Below are 20,518 nucleotides of genomic sequence, written 5' to 3'. Positions count from 1 at the left end.
CAGCCTGGCCTGCAGGAGAGTTCCAGGACAGCCAGGGCTACACTGAGAAACACTGTCTGAAAGAAATGAAAAGAGTGTGAGCTACCACCCAGCTACAGGAGAGAGCTTAAACTGCACTGCACATGGATTATGGCAACAAAGTAAATGAGTCTTACCCATAAAGGGGGGTAAGGTGTAGCCTCAATCTTAGTCTCCTAAGAGACTTCTAGTGTGACTTCTAATTCCAGATAAAAGCTAAAATAGGGAAGACAATAGAAGGATCAGCCAGATTGGGGAGGGATTATACAAAGAAATGAATTTCAGTATGACAGGTAGAAAGGAATCAGAATGAAGAACTTAAGCCCAGGATTAAGACAATTAGAGAAAGAAAAAATAGTTGTATTTATTCACTTATGTTTTCTGAATTGTCTGGCGATCCTATATTAAATTTCTGCAGTTGAAGAGAAGCCTCAGTGTGCAGGTGTCTGGGTGCCTATGCTTGGCTTTGAGAAGTTCTTGGATCAGCTTACCTAGGAAAAGGAAACATTTGAATGGATGGTTATCCTTGCACTCCTAATATTTTGACAACATCAGTTCCCACTCACCTAGGAGAATGTAAAATGTTTGTTTCGTTTCTTGGAGACTCTCAGAATCTAAAATACAGCCATATTCCAGGTTTGGGGATGCGGGGATGGGTGGGCGGCGAGAAACCCTGACCTCTAGCTGCGTGTTGTGGCACATTTCTTCAATCTAGCACTCAGGAGGCAAAGGTAGGTGGATCTCTGTGAGTTCGAGGCCAGCCTGGTCTACAAATCAAGTCTAGGCCAGCCAGAGCTATTACACAGAGAAACCCTGTCTTGAAAAACCTAAAAGATATTGAAAAAACCTAAAAAACCTGGCCTGTTTATTTTAAAAGTACATAGAGAAAATACAGTCTTCATTCACTCCAAAATAAATATGAGATGGGGAGAGAAATGTATATCTTTTGCTGTTTTTTGTTTTGTAACAGGATATCACTGTGTTGTTCTGACTGTTCTGGAACTTGCAGTGTAGACTAGGATGGCTTTGAACTCAGAAATCTGTCTGCCTCTGCCTCCCAAGTGCTGGGATTAAAGCACCACCACACCCAGTGTGTAATTGATTTTTAAGGAAATGTCTAGTGGTGCTTTGTTATTATTTTTTCTTTCTTTTAACCAATTTTCTCTAAACGCTATAGTCAATATAACAAGCGAACAAACTGAAATGTCTGTGGAGTTTACTGGGCACAGGAGGATTAGTTTGTCCCCTTTCCCTTCTCTCTCCCTGTCTTGTTCTTTAAAAATGTCTTGGAGTTTCACTCTCCTATGTCCCACCTCCTTTTGACTTACACTCTAGGTAGAAGGGATCTTCACAACGGTGGTTCTACATCTTTAAATGTAGACTTTCTGAGTTAACACTACATAGTATAGCAGTGTAGACTCCCAGGAGAGCCTGCACTCCTTTCCATGGATGGTATCTTTTCAGAGACAGATCTTACGAGTACTCATTGAAAAAATGGTAACAGCCGTCACTTTTTCCATTACACTCAAATATTAATACTTAACACATCTGTTGTTTTTATAAAGAAAGAACTGATGGCCAGGCGTGGGGATATAATCTCAACCCTTGGGAGATGGAAGGAGGGGGATCGGGAGTTTGAGGCCGCTATGAGCTACAGAGTGAGGTTCTTGTCCCTTAAAACAGCAACAGAAAGCAAAGCAAAGACCACTGTAAATACTTGAGAGAATGCTATGTTCTGGTCCCCTTTTTTGTGGTACAAATAGCAGTATTTGTAGCGTTGTGTCTGTCCCTGCTGTTTAGAATCTCGGTGACCTGGCTGTGCAGCCTTTCTCGGTTTCTGTCCTGTGCATGGGGTTGGTGCTTAACTCAGAGCTGTCTGGTACAGAGAAAAGCACTCCACCAAGTGTTAGGACTCTAAGGCAGAAGGTGGCTTGAGGCCAAGATTTAGTAAGCCTTCTTGGAAGGAAGGAAGGCTATATTAAACAGCATGCTTATGTGGAGACATGAATTACAAAAAAAGAAAATGCATTGCTTTCTAAGTAAAATTAAACTTTTTCCCATGACATTTCTAAATTTAGAATTTTTTTCTTGTTTATACTTTAGTATTACATGCATCATATTTAACAATGTCCCTAAATGTTTTTTTATTCAATGCTTTACAAAATTATGGAATGGAAATTTTAAAAATTACTGAGAATTTATGATCTAAATCTGCTTGTGTGGCTGTTTATTAAGTGGCTACAGTGTCAGTCTATTGCCAGTACTAAGGATCCACGGATAAATAGACCTTACCTAAGTGACATATGCAGTGAATAGCCAATTCACTGTTGAGAAGTATGAAGTAAAATAGCACAGTTTTAAAAAGCATACTGAGTAGGAGTTTTTATTTTTGTTGTTGTTGTTTTGCTTTGTTTTTGTTTTAATGATACTGTTCAGTTTGGCACTAGTTAAGAGAAACTGTCAAATACTGGTGCAAACTGATAAAATCTTCCTGGAAGACAGTTTGGCAGTAAGTATCCCTTTACCCTCCACTGCAGGAATTTGCCCTAGTATATGTTTTTGGTTAAATAGCTGTTTTTATTATACATTATTATTAGAGAGCATCCTTGGCCTCTGTCGTGTCTTCATTTATTTATAGTCTGGTACAACACTCCATAGTTTTACAATTAGGTTAAAAGCCAAGTAAAGAGACTGGAGATAGCTCGGTTGGCTGAGTACTTTGCAAAGCATGCACAAAGCCCTGGGCTCAGTCCCCAGTACTGCATAAGGGTCAGGGAGGCGGGAGGACCAAGATCTACATGATGAGTTTGGGGCCACCTTGAACTATATGAGACCCTGTCTCAACAACCCAAAAGTGTCCAGCAGTCACGCTCTTGGGTGTTTGTCATTGGCTGTGCCACTTATAGTGCGATGATAAGAGGCCTGGGGGTTCAGCATTATTTCTCTGGCCTTAGGGAATCACTCCTTTCTGGGCCATGTTGCTGTTATTTGACTTCTAGTTCTTTCTAGTTTCTGTTTCTCCACAAAAGCTTTCCATGCTGTTACAGTGTTCATTCAAGAGGTGGTGCTTCTGGTTTATCTGGTAGAAACTCTCAGAGCTAAAAGGCAAAGTCATCTGTAGGAACAAATTTGTCTTCTATAAAATATATCCAGAAACTTCAAACCCTTAACAAATGAAATATTCACAGCACATTATTGCAGTAGAAAATTAAGCATGTGCTTAACAAAATAGGAGCCAAGTTTTTTCTGGTTAGCAAGAACATTATGCACTATAAAAAAGTATGCTATCAACCACTTATTTTCCCCTAACACATGTTGTTTTCACACTCAAAATGCTAATCATTGGTGCTCACCATAGAATTCCAGAATATAAAGATCCTAAGTCCTCAATTACTCCTTAGCCTTCAGAAGATAAACCTATATGAATTCTTAGTCCCAGTTCATACTTTGTCCTTGTTAACTTTTTCACAGTACAGTATATTTGTAAAGCCTCCTCTTACAATGGAAATTAAGTGGTCTGAATTAAGTGGACTTTTTCTTCCTTGTTCCTTTGGTGTACTTATATTTCTTTCTCTTCCCTCATTAATAAGTGCAGACTCTGATAGCAGGTATGTATTACTCATTAACAGTCATATAATATTTTTTTTTAAATATTTTTAGGAGAGAATTCAGAGCCTGAAGCAGAGTATTGACTTCATGTCAGACTTGCAGAAAACTCGGAAGCAGAAAGATAGAACAGATGCCTCTCAAAGTGGGGAGGACAGTGGCTGCTGGCAGCGAGAGAGGGAAGACTCTGGAGATGCCGAGACACAAGCCTTCAAAAGCCCCACAAAGGACAATAAAAAGTAATACATTTGGGGCTGGAGGGATGGCTCAGAGGTTAAGAGCACTGACTGCTCTTCCAGAGGTCCTGAGTTCAGTCCCCAGCAACCACATGGTGGCTCACAACCATCTATAATGAGACCTGGTGCCCTCTTCTGGCCTGCAGGTGTACAGGCAGAGCAATATGTACATAATAAATAAATCTTTAACAAAAAAAAAGTAATACATTTGGCAGTACGAAAGGGGTTTTTTTTGTTTGTTTTTGTTGTTTCGTTTTGTTTTGTTTTGTTTTAGCAAGACAGGAGTATTAAGTCAAGTTTGACTTGGGAAAACCAAGTACCCATACATCCGTACTGCCTTTCTTGATGTAAAAGTGCATTTTAGTAGTCTGATACCCATCTTGCCATATACAGCACTGTATGAAATTGACCAAACAGCTCATAGAACAATTCCAAATATATGTTTTTACTAGTTTTAAGACAGAAAATTAAGGCATTATAGTGTTAAGGAGTTCGGTTCCATAAGTGTTTTATATAACTTCATTGCATAGAAACTTAGGGGTTCCTAAGTAGATGGGTTGACACTGAGGTGTCACATTTTCAACCAAAGAGCTGCTGTTAATTCTCTGGCATGGCTACCCACTCACACCACTAATTACTGAGTACTTCTCTGCCAGCCATACTGGAAAGTTAGAATTAGCATTTTGGGTCTTTGTTCTCATAATGCAAAGTAAGTTTAACTTAAATTTTAGACTTCTTCTTCAAAATAGTATTTGAATTAAAATTTACTTTCATGACTGTACCCATAAAAAAATGCGTAAGGCAAGTAACACTAGCACCCTTTGCCAGGTTGCTGGGAAGTGACACTGGTGACCGTAGGACAAGTGTCTCTACTTCCTGTGTTCATCTTTGGGGTGCCTTTTAATATTTTTCATTTTACTTATTTAGATACTTCTTTTTAACTTTGTGTTAATATGTGTCTCAGGAAAGACAAAGATGTGCTTGAAGACAGATGGAGAAGCAGCAACTCAGAAAGGGAGCACGAGCAGATTGAGCGCGTTGTCCAAGAGTCGGGGGGCAAGCTGACACGGCGACTGGCAAACAGTCAGGTGAGGGCCACCTTCTCTCCACCCTCAGACCAGTAGCTTTTTGATGTCTTGTGTCCATGTCATTGTATCTGCCGTAGAACTGCCCATCACTGCAGCACACACAGAGGAGTCTATAAGTATGACTGCCTGTTCTCTAGTACTAGGTGTTTTTCTTTTTTGAGTATGTAGCCCATACTGGCCTTAAAGTCATTATCCAGTTGTCTCAGCCACTCATAATGCTGGAATTACAAGTGTGCACCTCCATGCCTGGCAGCATACTTTATCTTAACTTAGATTCTGGTCTTTTGAACTTACACTGTATTGATTATATTGGTTTTACAACCAGGTAGATTCATACATGGCTGCATTTTCCCACCTTCCAACCCCCAGCAGTTTGTGCACCTATGGTAGTTTTGATAGGTTTTTGTTTATAGTTTGGGGGAACTAATGGCCCACACAGCTTCTCAAAATTAGATTTTCTCAGCTTCCATTTCTCTAGCCTATCAGTACCTTGTAGACATAGCTCTGAAAATGAGGGTTCTGAATTTAATGATGATAGCCTAGGGTGTTCCACTTGATGGCTAGTGTTCTCTCTATATAGAATGTGTTAAACTTTATTCCACCTGCTACTTCGGTCATTTCAGTGTGAATTTGAAAGAAGAAAACCAGATGGAACAACAACGTTAGGACTTCTCCATCCTGTGGATCCCATTGTAGGAGGTAGGATCACAGTTTCAGACTCTGTGAACCTGGTACTGTTTGCAAAGGACAGTAAAACTTGCATGTTGGTCAGACTTTGCTTTTGACAGGATACAGGTCACAGGAAAAAGGACTTACTATTACTTGGGCACACAGTTTGAGAGGATTCTGTCCAGAATTCTTGGCTCCATTGGTGCTGAGCTTCTGCTGAGGTAGAACAGGTGGTTGGAGCGTGCAGTAGCAGTTACTCCCCTTATGGGGTACAGGAGGGCCAGGACAAGACCCTGCCAAGAACTTGACTGCCAGTGACCTACTTCATTTTCTAGAACTTCCCAGAGTAGATGTGTGCAGCCTTTCAGTACAGCCTTTTTAAGCAGCACTTCATGTCCAAACCATTAACACAAGGTTCACATTTAAAGCAACTTGAATACTAATAAATCTAACTCTTAACCACTGAGAACGAGTCTAGGTGCTGTGTGTTTTGTGCTAACAACTAGCTTAGCTTCTACCTAGATTAATTTGTTTAGTAGATAATGCATTTTTATACTGTCATGAGAATGTAGTAGGAACACAGAAGTGGATACTAACAGAATTCCTACATTTAGGAAGTGATGTCCAGTAGTCATTCTTTGCTGTGTAAGTCTCTGTCTTTGGAGCCGAACATAAGTTACACAAGGCATATGAAAGGAAGCAAATGAGAAAGGTCCCTTACTCTAACACCCTGTGGGGTGGAAGAGTAAAGACACCTGAAACATCACAGGAAACGATGAGGGCCCTGAGATGAGTACTCCCTAAACAGCTGTCTACAATCCTTAAGTGTCCTAGCCAAGTAGCTCAGCCGTAATCGTGTCTAAGACAAGGTGTGGCTGCCTAAGATTTGATAGAAAGGGAGGGCTTCCTAAAGGAGATGATATTTAGGGTCATGTCATAAGTGAGCTAAGGAGAGGCAGGTGGATCCCTGTGAGTTCGAGGCCAGCCTGGTCTTCAAAGCGGGTCCAGGACAGCCAAGGCTACACAGAGAAACCCTGTCTCGGAAAAAAACAACAACAAAACAAAAGAAAAAGTGAGCTAAGGGATTCAAGGATAGCAGTGGAAGAGCTTGATGCATTCAGAAACCGAAAGGGTAAGCCTATATTCAGTGACCAGTAATAGGACTAGCTCAGTTGATAAGACTGCTTGCCAGGCATGAGCAAAGCCATGCCCAACACCATAGAAACTAGGTGTCGTGGCAGATGCCGCTCATCCCAGCATGTGGAATACAGAGACAGAAAAGCCAACCTGGCCTATGTGCAATCCTACCTCAAAAAGCCTCAGCTTTCTTCGTGTTGGGGTTTAGGTGCATGACACTCTGTTGAGGCTACTTTTAATAAACATTTATTTGTAAGTGAAGTGTAACATGATAATAAAGAATTCCGCAAGGCAGTGCGGTATAATGAAGAGGACCAGGTTTATGTTCTGAGCCACATTCCTTTCCAACTTCACATTTTCTTAGCTTAAAAAATAGGTAGAGTGACAGGTGATGTGGCACACACCTTTAATCCCAGCACTCAGGAGGAGGCAGAGGCAGGCGGATCCCTTGAGTTTGAGGCTAGCTTGGTCTACAGAGAATTTCAGGACAGCCAGGGCTACACAGAGAAATCATCTTGAAAAACAAAATTAAAAAAAAAAAATGAACAGAGTAAAATCTGCCCAACCTCCTTCACATCGAATAGATAAAGATGACATCTCTACCTGACTGCCATGTGTGCCTCTGTCATTGTGCTGAGTTTTCTGCCTTAGAGCCAGGCTACTGCCCTGTAAGACTGGGGATGACAACTGGAAGACTGCAGTCTGGAGTGAATACCCTGCAGGGCTTCAAAGAGGATAAAAGGAACAGAGTAACCCCAGGTGAGGCCTCCACCTGTTTCAGGGAAGTGGGAAAAGAAAGGGAAATGATTATTCATGGTTTCATTTGCTAGCGTCTTGATGGTATTTTTACAATAGCAATTCATTGTCAGCGTCAAAGACACTGGAAAATTGGCTGTTAGTATTCAGAGTTTCTTCCTCCCTTCTCTGTAGTAGTAACTCCCTTGTGTAGATGCTCTTTGGTGCAGTGTCTCTCTATTTCCAGCCTCAACTGTACTCATTCAGACAGATCAGAAATAGGACAGAAAGTCAGTATCTCTTAAACGGTACAGTATAAAACAGTTACACTGGATTCTACACGTTGCCTAAATATAATTTAGAATGTGATGAGGGCATCTGTGGGAGTAGAGGCTCCAGTCAGTCTCCAAGTATACTCAGGGATGACTGTACCTACTGGGAGTGTCTTAGATTTATTTATATACAGGGCAGTGAAATTAGAAGGTATTGTCTTTTAATAAAACCAAAAGGTACATTGACAGTTTTAAACGCTACTATAGCATTTAAATTTTTTTGACAGTGTTATACTTGAATTATGGACCCTATAGTTCTTATGCCCCACATTATGACTCTACATTTGCCAATATCAGCAAAGATGATTCTGATTTAATCTATTCAACATATGGGGAAGACTCTGACCTTCCAAACAATTTCAGGTAAGCCCCCACTTAATACTCTGAACATGCTTTTTCCTGAAATATTAATGTACAATGTGTGATTCATAGGTAGACTTACAAAGTTATGTAAATGATAGAAAATGTGTTTAATAATCTTTTAGAGGACATATCTTCCTGATACTGGCCTTTGTAGTACTTTAATAGAAATATCTTTACTTTGTGGATTTATTTTATTTTTTATTACTGTTACTATTATTATAATATGTTTGAGTGCTTTGCCTGCATGCATGTGTATGCCCCACATATAGCAGCCTGGTGCTAGAGTTGGTCAGAAAAGGGTATTGGATCCCTGGGACTGCAGTTATAGGCAGTTGTCAGCTATGTTGTGGGTCAAATCCAGGTTCTCAAATGCTCTTAACTACTGACCCAATTCTCCGAGCTCAGAAATGTTTCTGAGCTGGATTCTACAAGTTGCCTAAATATAATTTGGAGTGTGATGAGGGCATCTGTGGGGGTAGAGGCTCCAGTCAGTCCCCAAGTATACTGAGGGGTGGGCAGATGGAGATGTAGTTATTTAGTCTGTTTGGGGGTTGGAATTTTTTGTTTGTTTTGTTTGAGACAGGGCTACTCTGTGTAGCTTTGGCTATCCTGGAACTCTGTAGACCAGGCTGGCCTCAAACTCTGCCTCCTGAGTACTGGGATTACAGGTGTGCTCCACCACTGCTGGCTACAGAGATACCTTTTTAAAGATGTTTCTGTTACTCAAGTTCAGGAGCTTCTTACATTAGAAACTGCTTTCCTATAAAACCTTACATGCCAGTTATGTTTCAGACTTGATCAGTTTAAGAACCACAAAGCATTATCCCTAAGCCATTCAGAACAGCTTGACTGTCCTGTGCCAGCCAAACCATTGTAGTTACTCCCTCTTCAGGATGCTTAGTACTTTGTATCTGATCAGTTTAATGAGATACTGTTCCAGTTCACCAGGACCTTGGCCCAGGATGGGACTTTGGACCTAAATTTTCTTTTCTTGACACTAGTAACTTGTTGACTTTTATTGTGTTCAAGAATTTAGTCCAGTAGATTAACCAGTGCCCTGGTTTGAGGTCTTGTTGTTGTTTTGGGTTTTGTTTATTTATATTTGGGCAGGGGCACATTTTATTCTCATCATTCACATGTTAGTGTGTATGATTGTGTTGTTTCCAGATAGGATCCCTAAGTTAGGACTGACTATGGTTTCAGATTGAGCAATTCTTATTCTTAGACTCCACAGAATGGGACACGTTCCTTCTAGATTCCTCATTGCGGCAATCCACAAATCAGCAGTGGGTACCCACTGTGTACCAGACATTCTTCCATAACAGAACCGTGTTCTCCTGTCAGATAGTGACAGAGCTTTGGAGCAGGACAAAGGCTCAGGGAGAGGTAATGCTATGTCAGCAAAGTGACAGGAGAGGGAACTGGCAGTGCTCCTCTATGAAGCTCTGAAGGAGCTAAGCAAGGGACCTGAAGTGAGAGCTTGCCTGACCCAGTATCAGGAGGAGCTTTAAGGAACGGAACAGGTGGAGAGGAAAGCAGCACTCACCAGAGTCACTGTGGGAAGACTAGGGGTACTTGGTTGGTCAGTGGCACAAATCTGGCCTGTGATTCTGAATTGACCACTTTGGCAGCTATACAAAGTTGGGCTGCTAGGGCAGAAACCAGGACATGAGCAGTAGACCAGGGAAGTAGCCATTGTGGTGCCAAGGGTTAGTAATTAGTAGGTTGCTGGCTTTTAACTGGAGGGTAAGAGAAGGCGGGATAATACCAGGGTTTTCAGACTTGCAGTTTACTGAAAGGGGGATGGTTTTAGAACAACTTGGGGAAAGTAGCTGACATTTCAATTTTGGGTATTTTAAGCTTGTGATACCTGTTTATGGAGGGTTTGATATAAATGAAAATCCTGAGGTGAGTGAGATTATTAAGCGGAAATAACAAGAAGCCCCGTCCCATTGCTGACATCTTGATCCTCAGGAACATTTCAGTTTTGCTGCTTTTTTGTTTTGTTTCGTTAATTTTCTCATGAAAATTAACAGTATACAGGTGCAACGTTGTTTCTGAACAGAACATTTTATTTATAAACCCAGGGCATCTGATGGGAAAAATTGGCTGTGGTAGACACTAAGCCATGGAGACTTTCTATATATAAGTGATTTTCCCAACTCTTTTTTTTTTTTTTTCAGCATCTCTGAGTTTTTGGCCACATGCCAAGATTACCCGTATGTTATGGCAGATAGTTTACTGGATGTTCTAACAAAAGGAGGACATTCCAGGAGCCTACAGGACTTGGACACGGTAAGCACGCTGCTCAAGAAACAGGCAGTTTATAAACGGCTTTGAAGTGCTAGACATTCAGGGGAGGATTAGCCAGTGTGACAGCTAAACTCCGTTCCCATGGAAGGATCGCCTGCCATGGGTGGAGGACAGAACGGAAAGGAGTAACAGTGTCTGCCAGTGTCTGGGAGAGCTGGAACATGACCATTCTCTACTAATTTGGTTAAGACTCAGAAGTCAGCAAGTGGTGTGGAGCCTCATGAAGTGAAGTGGAGTCTTGCTCCTGAGCTGGGAACTAAGTTGGCTGACAGGACAGGGAGTGTGGTTTTCCTCATAGTGCGTGATAGCAACACACTGGGAGCCTCAGAAAGGAAATGCTTTCCTGTTGCATCTTTTATCAGTAAGTGTGAGCTCCCTAGTTCAGCTCAAAACAGTTTACACTCGGAGCTTAGAACCAGGAGACATTCCTGCTGAGATAGCGGGATGCGGATGCCTAGAACATTCTAGTCACCAAGTCTCGGAAGTCATTTTTTTTTTAATTACATTTATTGTTTTATGTATATGAATGTATTTTGCCTGCCTGCATGCATGTACACCACGTGCACATCTGTTGGATCCCCTGGAACTGGAGTTGCAAATGGTTGTGAGCTGCCACGTGGGTGCTGGTGATCAGACCCAAGCCTTCTGCAAGAACAAATGCTGTTAGCCCTGAAGTCATCGCTTTTCATGATGGCAATGACCTCAATACTTTATCCCCTGTTTGCAACTGCACAGGTGGTGATAGTTGCTTAGGTGACTTAGCAAGTTCTGTCAGTGTCTCCTGCTTCAGAATCCTACCACATGAGCTACTTTCCCTCTTGAACGTGAAAGATAGGAGGAACCTTTTCATCTGTTCAAAAACAAGTGTACTTCATCCTTCCCCTCAGCTGATTGGAATTAGTAGTTAAAATCAAATTACTTTGATTTGGCGGTTATAGTAATACATTTAAAATACGGTCTTTCTGCCCTTTGATCCAGTAGTTTCTCCTCTCAGAGTTTATTCTAGATAGTAAAATGAGAGTTACACATATAAAGGCTATATGGCTTACAACTTTTAGAATTTGGAAATGGGATGGATCAGAGTATAAACCTTCAAAAAGATACGTTTTATTGATGTCCATGATATGTTCTCCCACCCCACCCCCAGGACAGGGTTTCTCTGGGTAACAGTCCTGGTTGTCTTAGAACTCACTGTGTAGAGTACGCTGTCCTCAAACTCCAAGAGATCCACTGGCTTCTGCTTCCTGAGTGCTGAGATTAAAGGTGTGCTCCACCACCACCAGGCTAGATGTGTTCCTTTTTATGTGTGAATTACACTAATAAGTGTGCCATCATGGGGGATCATCTACATTCCGGGGCATGTGTATATTTTACAGTAAGCCTCTGCTGTCAGAGAATACTGCTTCCTTTAATGCCTATTTGTCTCTAAAATTCTTCCTGTATCTCCTTGTCAAAGACTCAATGTTAAGAGACTATATTTAGGTATTTATATACTATTACCAAATATCTTAATATGCAACAGTGTTCTTTTAAAAAGAATTTTTTGAGACAGGATTCATGCAGCCCAAGCTCCTCAAACGCATGGTACTTCCACTTCTGCCTCCAGCTGCTAGTTACTAGGCATGTACCACCACACTTGGCTATGTATAGTCAGGCGTGAATCTTAGCATCATTAGCCACTCACAAAGACTCATAATGCTAATAATCACATTTATTAATTTGGGTTTAAAAATATATTCTTGGGGCTGGAGAGATAGCCCAGCAGTTAAGAGTACTGACTGCTCTCCCAGAGGACTCAGGTTCAATTCCCAGTACCCACATGCTAGCTCACAACTATCTGTATCTACAGCTCCAAGTGATTCAACACTTCACTGTGACATACATGCAGGCAAAATACCAATGCACATAAAATTAAAATGAGTTGTTTAAAATACATATATTCTTATTTTCCATAATACTTGTTTTCTCTTAGCAACAATGTTTTCTATTTACTTTGATATTTGCATATATTGTTTGTTTAAAAACGTTTTACTTTATCCATACAGTCATCACCTGAAGATGAAGGCCAGACCAGAGGGGTGGACACAGCAAGAGAAGCAGAGGTACTTATATTCTATCCTTTAAATGGAGAGTAAGTTTAAGAAACCTAAATGATTAGGCTTTATCTATTTTAAGATGACAGTACTACTTGGGGCTGGTGAGATGGCTCAGCAGGTAAGATACTTTGTCACCCAAGCCTGGGGAACACAGTTCAGTCCTTAGGAAAAAGAGGACTGACTCCACAGAAATTCTCCTTTGAATTCCCAAACACCATATTGCTATGGCATGTGTATTATGAATACATACACATACACAAACACAAATAATTGGTTGGTTGGTTGATTTTAGTTTTTCGGGACAGGGTTTCCCTGTATTATCTTGGCAGTCCTAGACTCACTTTGTAGACCGGGCTGGTCTTGAACTCAAAAAATGATCATTTTTATAACTTTGCGGGGCAGGGGTGAGACAGTGTTTCTCTCTGTAGCCTTGGCTGTCCTGAACTTTCTTTGTAGACCAGGCTGGCCTGGAACTCACAGAAATCTAACTACCTCTTGTTTCCTGAGTGCTGTGATTACACCACACCCAGCTGATTATTTTTATTAAAAAAAAAAAAAATTAATTGGGTATCATCTGGAGTAAAAGAAGTAATTTGGAAAATACATAAGTAGCTTGTGTAGTAGACAAGAATTTAAAGAAAGAAACCCAAAGCCATTACCACAGGGTAACTGCCCAACATGCACACTCACGGTTGGAGAACTCATTGTTTTCAAGAGCAAGAACAAGCCTGGCAAGATGAAGAGACAGTCACTCTCCCAGCAGGCAGGGCGTATGCTCGGTGAGCTCAGAAAGCAGGTGACCCAAGGCTCCCAAAAAGAGGGAGACAGATGGTGAGACTGTATAGGTGGAAACCCAGTGATGAGTCCCTGTGCAGTGTTAAAAGGCTGAACTGTTTCCTACTGTAATAAATTATGAAGAGAGGGACCATTCAAAACCTGTAGGACTTGCTGGGTGTAGTGACATGTGCCTTTCCCCCCACCCCACCCCCGCAAGACAGGTTTTCTTTCTGTAATAGTCCTGGCTGTCCTGGAACTCTCTTTGTATACCAGGCTGGCCTCACAGTGATCCGCTTGCCTCTGCCTCCTGAGTGCTGGGATTAAAGGCCTGCACTAACTCCACGCCAGGCATGACACATGCCTCTACGGTCAGCATTCAGGAGACAAAGGGGAGTGGATCTCTGTGAGTGTAAGGACAGCCTCGTCTACATGGCAAGTTCCTGGACTGCCAAAGCTATATAGAGAGACCCTGGTTTGCTTGTTTATAATTGTTGTTGTTTGAGTTGCATTGGATTGGTTTTTTTAGACAGAGTTTCTCTGTGTTGCCCTGCCTGTCCTGGAACTCACTTCGTAGACCAGGCTGACATTGAACTCAAAGAGATTCACCTGCCTCTGCCTCCCAAATGCTGGTCTTAAAGGCCTGTGCCACCACACTTGGCTATTGTTTGTGTAAGAAAAAGGCAGTGGGACTTGTCTTAAGCAAAAAATAAATAAATAAATAAATAGCTTGGCCTTTTAACTAACATACAGGAAGAGAATCTAAACTCAGGAAATACACCAAAAGAAAAGGTTACTCAGTAATACAAAAGAGAGACATAATAAAAAAATTGACAAGACCTGGTGGGTTGGGGTAGGTGATAGCATTGTTAGCTCATGTAGGACTTTCAGGGAAAAGGACCCTACCTTTGAGAGAAAAGGTCCAGAGAGATTGACAAGTGTATTTGGGACTTTACTGGAGGTGTGGGCCTGGAAATCCAAAGTCTGGGCTATGGTGGGAATCTGACATGTATGATACAAAATTAATTTTATTCAGCCATACAGTGATATTCTCCAAGGAGAGCATGGAAGATCTTAAAGGCTAGAACCTTGGAGATGTCCAAAGTTGAATGTGCATGAACCCTCTGAAAGGATGGTTAGCAGAGATGGAGCCGGTTTAGCAAGATGAGAAGCTGCAGATGAGTCCAGTGAAGGGCTCTTGGAAGTGTCAGTCATAACCTTGACCAGGGCGATCTCGGTAAAATGGTAGAGGCAAAGGATAGACCTCAGTGAGTCACACAGCTTGAGGGCCCTTGGGCATATAGGGATGTTTAAGAAAGGACAGACTCAAGCCAAGCTTTAACTGAAGGAAGGGAAAATTGTGATGTGAGGTCCTGATAAAGTAGGTGGTATTTAGATAGCCATGCCATCTTTAGGAGAGAGAATCCCAGCAACAACTTGTGTTTGGTGAAAGAATGGGAAAGGAACTCAGATAAGAAAAACACTGTTGAGTAGGGTTGTAAGGGTCTAGCTGCAATGGTGAGTCACAAGTACACACTTTGTGCACTGCACACTCTTCAGCCACGTGTAGACAGACAGGTGCTGTCAACACCCAAGTAAAATTGGAACCATGAACTTTGGGTTACTTGTTAATTGGGTGATGCATTTCTTAAAAGTTGTGTTGAAGTTATGGAAACTCTGAGTCTTATGATTCCAAAAATAAAACTCTTAAGACTTTGTTCTCTCATGCAGGACTGATGACCTAGCAAGTGGCAAGTGTAGTGACTGGGCTGGAACAGTCACCTCTGAAACAGGCATTGCCATAGTCACCAAAAGCAAGTAATAATTTAGACAGTGACAGGCACTTAGTACTTGTCTTCAGAATGGTTGAATATGAGTCAAATGATGCAAATTGCATAAGCTGTCATGTCATTACAGAGAAGTGTGGATTTATGGACGCTTTTTTGGCCAAGATCTGAGAACAGCATTTTAAAAGAGTTCTTGGAAGACATAACCAAAATTATGACTGTAAGGTGACTAGGTGGAATAACTTTGCTTGTAAGCAAAAGCTATCATACTCATTTTTACTTGGCACTGTCATGGTTTAGCAAACTCAAATAATAAACCTTTTTTCCTTTTGAAGCAGAATACACAAATAGAGCCAACAGGTCGTTTGGAGTCCAGCAGTCAGGACAGGCTCACAGCACTGCAAGCAGTAACAAATTTTGGTGCTCCAGCTGAAGTCTTTGACTCTGAAGGTGAGTGTCTGAGACCACAGGTCGCTGCAAACTGCCCAACACAGGCAGTTAGACTTGCTGCCATGTCAACTCATTAACCTAATGTCTACTACAGGAAGATTTGGCCAACTAGGTTCAGAGAGTAGTAGAGCATAGCTGTACTGTTGGCCTCAATTAGAGTTGAAGCTAACTATAACAAAGCCTAGAACCACAGATCAGACACGGGTTGCCTTTGTTTTCTTCAATCTCTTTTTCTTACACACAGAGGCGGAGGTTTTCCAGAGGAAGCTTGATGAGACTACAAGATTGCTCAGGGAGCTCCAGGAGGCACAGAACGAGCGGCTGAGCACCAGGCCTCCTCCCAATATGATCTGTCTCTTGGGTCCTTCTTACAGAGAAATATACCTTGGTATGTTTGTCTCAGTGACGGGAGGTGGAGCAGGGCTGGGTGCATGAAAGAAAGGCTTCCAGCAAATGACAGTACTATAAAGTAACTACAGTGAACACACCATGAATGTAGCATTTCTGCATTTATACATTTATAGTTCTTTAGGGGTTTATCAGGGGCTAGGCATATGGCTCAGTCAGCAAAGTGTTTGCCATGACAACATGAGGCCCTGAGTTCAGATCCCCAGCACGTGAAGGTGAAATGGCATGCATCTCTAGCCTCAGTGAGAGAGCGTGGGAATAGGCAGATCCTAGAGCTCACTGGCTAGTCTAGCTAATTCAGTGAGAAACCCCGTGAGGCTGAGGCAGGAGGATTGCTGTGAATATAAGGCCAGCAAGGGCTACATAGCAAGACTCTCTAAGAAGAAAATGGTGCTGGGTGGTGGTGGCGCACACTTTTAATCCTAGCACTTGAGAGGCAGAGGCAGATGAGTCTCTTGAGTTTAAGAGACCAGCCAGAACAAGTTCCAGGACAGCCAGGGCTACACAGAAAAACTCCTTTGTCTCAAAAAACCAAACATAAAGAAAAAGGGAAATGACTAAGGAACTACTTTGGTCCCTTGAGCTTATCTTCCTGTTTTTCCTAGCTGAACAGGTGACCAATAACCTTAAAGAACTCACACAGCAAGTGACTCCAGGTGATGTTGTAAGCATACACGGAGTCCGCAAAGCCATGGGGATCTCTGTTCCTTCCCCCGTCCTGGGAAACAGCTGCGTAGATTTGACACAAGGTAGGTGCCCTATTTCTGTGGGTGGGAGACTTCTGTGAATATTCGTTGAGATAACATTAAGAACCCTTGTCTGTGGGCTGGAGAGATGGCTCAGAGGTTAAGAGCACCCGCTACTCTTCCAAAGGTCCTGAGTTCAATTCCCAGCAACCACATAATGGCTCACAACCATCTATGAGATCTGGTGTCCCTTGGGGCGTGCAGGCACACATGCAGGCACAACGCTGCATACATCATAGATGAGCAAATAAATCTTTTTTTAAAAAAAGAGAGAGAGAGAGAAAAGAACCCTTGTCTGGTTTGATTTTGCTTTATTTAAAATTATCATGGCATCTTTTAGTTTTTTATCTTGTTTAAAGAGTTAATAGATGTGGCACACCTGTCAAAAGCTGCAGTGATGACTGAATGCAAGGCTTCTCCTTAGCTGTGAGTGTGACATGAAAGGCTGCGGGACAAAATGCTGAGTGCTGTCTTCTTCCTTCAGAGTGTGAAGAACCTAAGGAAACCAGTGCTGCTGAGTGTGGGCCTGACAGGAGCTGAACTAGACTGGTATTTGATTATATTTTGTACATATTTTTTCATCCTGAACTTGGAGGTGCTTTTCAGAAGATATTAACTATTTGTAAATTGTGTTTTAATTAAGCTTTGGAACAGTTCCTTTTAATGTTCCAGAGATTGGACTTGTATTAGGGAATAAAGCTGAGCCTGGGACTGTGAGGCTTGCCAGTGTGTCAGCTGAGTTGCTCCTTGCCTTTCTCTGATTTGGGTCTGAGGTTGGACGCCTGGAACACACATAAGCCTTTTCATGGTCCTCTTTCAAAGGAGTAGGTCCTCAAAACAAATTAATTCTTCCACTTTTCACATTTACCACCCCCATTAAAGAAATTATAAACAGATAGTTGTAAAACCTGCCTTCCCAGAGTTCCTCTGAACCATTTAAAAAGTAGTCTTGTGAGCAGGCCATCCTGGTGGCCTTTCAGACTGCCACAAACATTGGTCTGGTTTAACTGACAAGACCCAGCTATTTTATTATTGTTGTTGTTATTGGATATTATGTAAATATGGGCACATGGTGCGTGTGTAGGGGTCAGAGGAAAACGGTTGGTTGGTTTGAAACAGGGTTCCTCTGTGTAGCCCTGGCTGTCCTAGAACTAGCTCTGTAGACCAGGCTGGCTTCACACTCAGAGGTCTGCCTTTGCCTCCCGAATCCAAGGATTAAAGCCATGCACCACCACTGCCTAGCTCAGGACAGCTTTTAGGAGTTGATTTTCTGCTTCCATTGTGGATTCTATGGATTGAACTCAAGTCTCCAGACTTGTCAGAAAATGCTGTTTTACTCTCTAAACTTTCTCACTGGCCCAGGATCCAGCTTTTTTAAACATAGTCTGTCCACAGAGATTTTTCTAGCATCACACCAGGAAAGTAAACACATTCAAGAAATGTTTAAGAAGTGGGCTAGGAGATTCATGGGGTTAAAGTATGTCTAGTGAATTTTCTTTCCTTTTTTCTTCTCTCTTTTTTCCCCCAGTTATTTGAAGCTATAGTAAAAGGATATACCAAATAAGATGAACCAAATCATCCTTACACACAGTAGTCTAGAGCTTAAAGGAGAGCTTGCTTCTGCTCAGTTTCCCAAAGGCTACCTGTGTCTCTCTGTGCCCCTGATTCATAGCCCTTTTCTAAAATACAAAGGTCAAGTGACCAAGCAGATTAAGTAGGAGAACATCAGATATGTCTCCTTATATCACACATCACTGAGCTGAGAGGAAAAGTAATTTTTCTGAATATAACCTGTTTAAATAGCAAGCTGGCTTGGTAGCTCATGCTTATAATCCCAGTACTTGAGAGGCTTAAACAGGATTGCTATAAATTTGCATCCAACTGGGCTACATAATGAGACCCTGCCTCACATTGCTCAAAACTGCCTCTAAGTTCAGTTCCAGGGACTCTGATACCTCTGGCCTCCTCTGCAGGCTCTAGCAGATGTATCTTTCTACAGAGCTTCTCTGCAAAACATCTAGACACAAGGACAAACCTATTTTCTTGATTTGAAATGAATGATAGGGGCTGGAGATGAGGCTCAGTGGTTAAAAGCCCTGCCTGCCCTTCCAAAGGACCTAGGTTCAATTCCCAGCATCCACATGGCAGATCACAACTGTCTATAACACAGACATACATGCAGGCAAAACACCAATGCATATAAACTAAAAATAAATTATTTTTAAGCAATAACAAGGACAGTAAAGTTGGTTTTCTCCAGATATTACAGTGACCCTCTTGTAGACCATTATGCTAATTAAAGAAAAGATCAATTCCTGTATGTTTATATCAAGTCTTTTTAGATTCTGACTTTAGACTCTAAAATATAGTTTAGGGGCTGAGGAGTGGAGTCTGTTGCTACAGTGTTTGGCTAGCATTCATGAAGCTTGGAGTGTGGCCCTCAGCGCCATCTAAATTGGCCATGGTGAGCTACAGGTAGAGGGTGACTCAGTGATTAAAGTTCATGTACAAGCCTGGCAGCCTGAGTTTGAGTCCTCAGAGCCCAAGTAAAAGGATGGATGCAGTAGCATCTATAATCTGTACAACTCCTATAGGAAGATAGGAGGTGGGGACCAGCGAATCCCTCAAAGTTCATGTAACAGCAGAAGTGGTAAATTATCTCAAGGTAGAAGATGAGGACTGACACTCAAGGCTGTCTTCTGATCTCTACACATGCAGGCCACACATATAAACGTGTGTATACACACACACACGGCTGTAGCCGCACATGTCTATAATCCTATCACTATAGGAGTAGAGATGGGAAGATTAGGAGCTGACGGTTTGAGGACAGCCTGGGGTACATGAGACCTTGTCTCAAATATGTAGCCCATTTTTCACCAGTATATCTTCTTGGCACAAGTCAGCTCCTTAAGACCCAGAAATTTAATTCAAAACACCTTAGGACATTCAGGTTTTCAATTGTTGGTTGGACATATAAAAAGCCAGGCACTGATGATTTATGAAAATGAAACAAAACAGAGACAAGTTATTGATCTATAAATAGTAAACATATAGAACACACCATAGTTATTTGCTTGTACTTGCTCAGAGTACTGACCTGTTATCCATGAAGTACACAATAATAATCATCTTTTGTCATGAAGTGTCCTTAAGTGAGCCAGAGGACTTAGGGTGTTACTGTCTAGTCAGTGAAGGCTACAAGGGGATCCTGAAACAAATCCTTGACCCATAGAAGGGTTTAAAAAAGAAAAGAAAAGGTCCTATAAGACACCTGTGAAGAAATTGCTTGGAAATTAAAAAACAAGTATGTATGCTTTAACTTCCAAGTGATTTTTTTTTTTTTTTTTTTTTTTTTTTTTTTTTTTGGTCAGTTATGCTCTTATGACCTGAACAATAACTTAAAACTACTCCTAGCACAATACTTCAGTTAAAAATAGAGAATAGTGCATAAATGGTAGCCCAATTACTTTTAAACTCAAGCTAGGATTTCTGTTGCTGGAGGGAAAAGTAACTTGAATGTTGCAAGAGTAGAAATGTGTCAGCCTCAGGGAATTTCATTTTTGCTCTGTGTCTGAACTGCATTGTGGCCTCAGCAGGAACTTTCCTAACTCCCCAGGGGAGCCTTGCTGGGAAGCCCTGGCCACTACTAGATTCCTTTGTGCAAACTAGAATCAGCCCTTCTTGCTGGGCTGATCAAGCTCCACGGAACACAGCAGAGGCAGACAAGGTCCTATCTCCCTCCCCTCTGCATCCCCAG

At 41.7% G+C, this 20,518-nt stretch overlaps 1 protein-coding gene across 2 annotated transcripts in view; it reads left to right on the top strand.

Moving 5' to 3' along the window:
* Brd7 (bromodomain containing 7) overlaps positions 1 to 17,782 on the top strand; it is a 33,726-nt gene extending 15,944 nt beyond the window's left edge. Inside the window, exons 7-17 of one of the 2 annotated variants that reach the window (XM_051169295.1) lie at positions 3,679 to 3,863; positions 4,825 to 4,948; positions 5,572 to 5,647; positions 7,406 to 7,513; positions 8,049 to 8,184; positions 10,368 to 10,479; positions 12,543 to 12,599; positions 15,490 to 15,604; positions 15,849 to 15,992; positions 16,618 to 16,761; positions 17,243 to 17,782. In XM_051169295.1, coding sequence (XP_051025252.1) covers positions 3,679 to 3,863; positions 4,825 to 4,948; positions 5,572 to 5,647; positions 7,406 to 7,513; positions 8,049 to 8,184; positions 10,368 to 10,479; positions 12,543 to 12,599; positions 15,490 to 15,604; positions 15,849 to 15,992; positions 16,618 to 16,761; positions 17,243 to 17,298 — 1,257 coding nt within the window. In that variant the 3' untranslated portion in view covers positions 17,299 to 17,782. The remainder of the gene's footprint in view (positions 1 to 3,678; positions 3,864 to 4,824; positions 4,949 to 5,571; positions 5,648 to 7,405; positions 7,514 to 8,048; positions 8,185 to 10,367; positions 10,480 to 12,542; positions 12,600 to 15,489; positions 15,605 to 15,848; positions 15,993 to 16,617; positions 16,762 to 17,242) is intronic. The other variant, XM_051169296.1, reaches the window with a different exon arrangement.
* Positions 17,783 to 20,518: the final 2,736 nt, after the last annotated feature.

The sequence above is a fragment of the Acomys russatus genome, chromosome 26, assembly GCF_903995435.1.
Source record: "Acomys russatus chromosome 26, mAcoRus1.1, whole genome shotgun sequence".
Lineage (NCBI taxonomy): Eukaryota > Metazoa > Chordata > Mammalia > Rodentia > Muridae > Acomys > Acomys russatus.
Note: the sequence above shows the minus strand (reverse complement) of the source record. Positions and strands in the feature narration are given on the sequence as shown.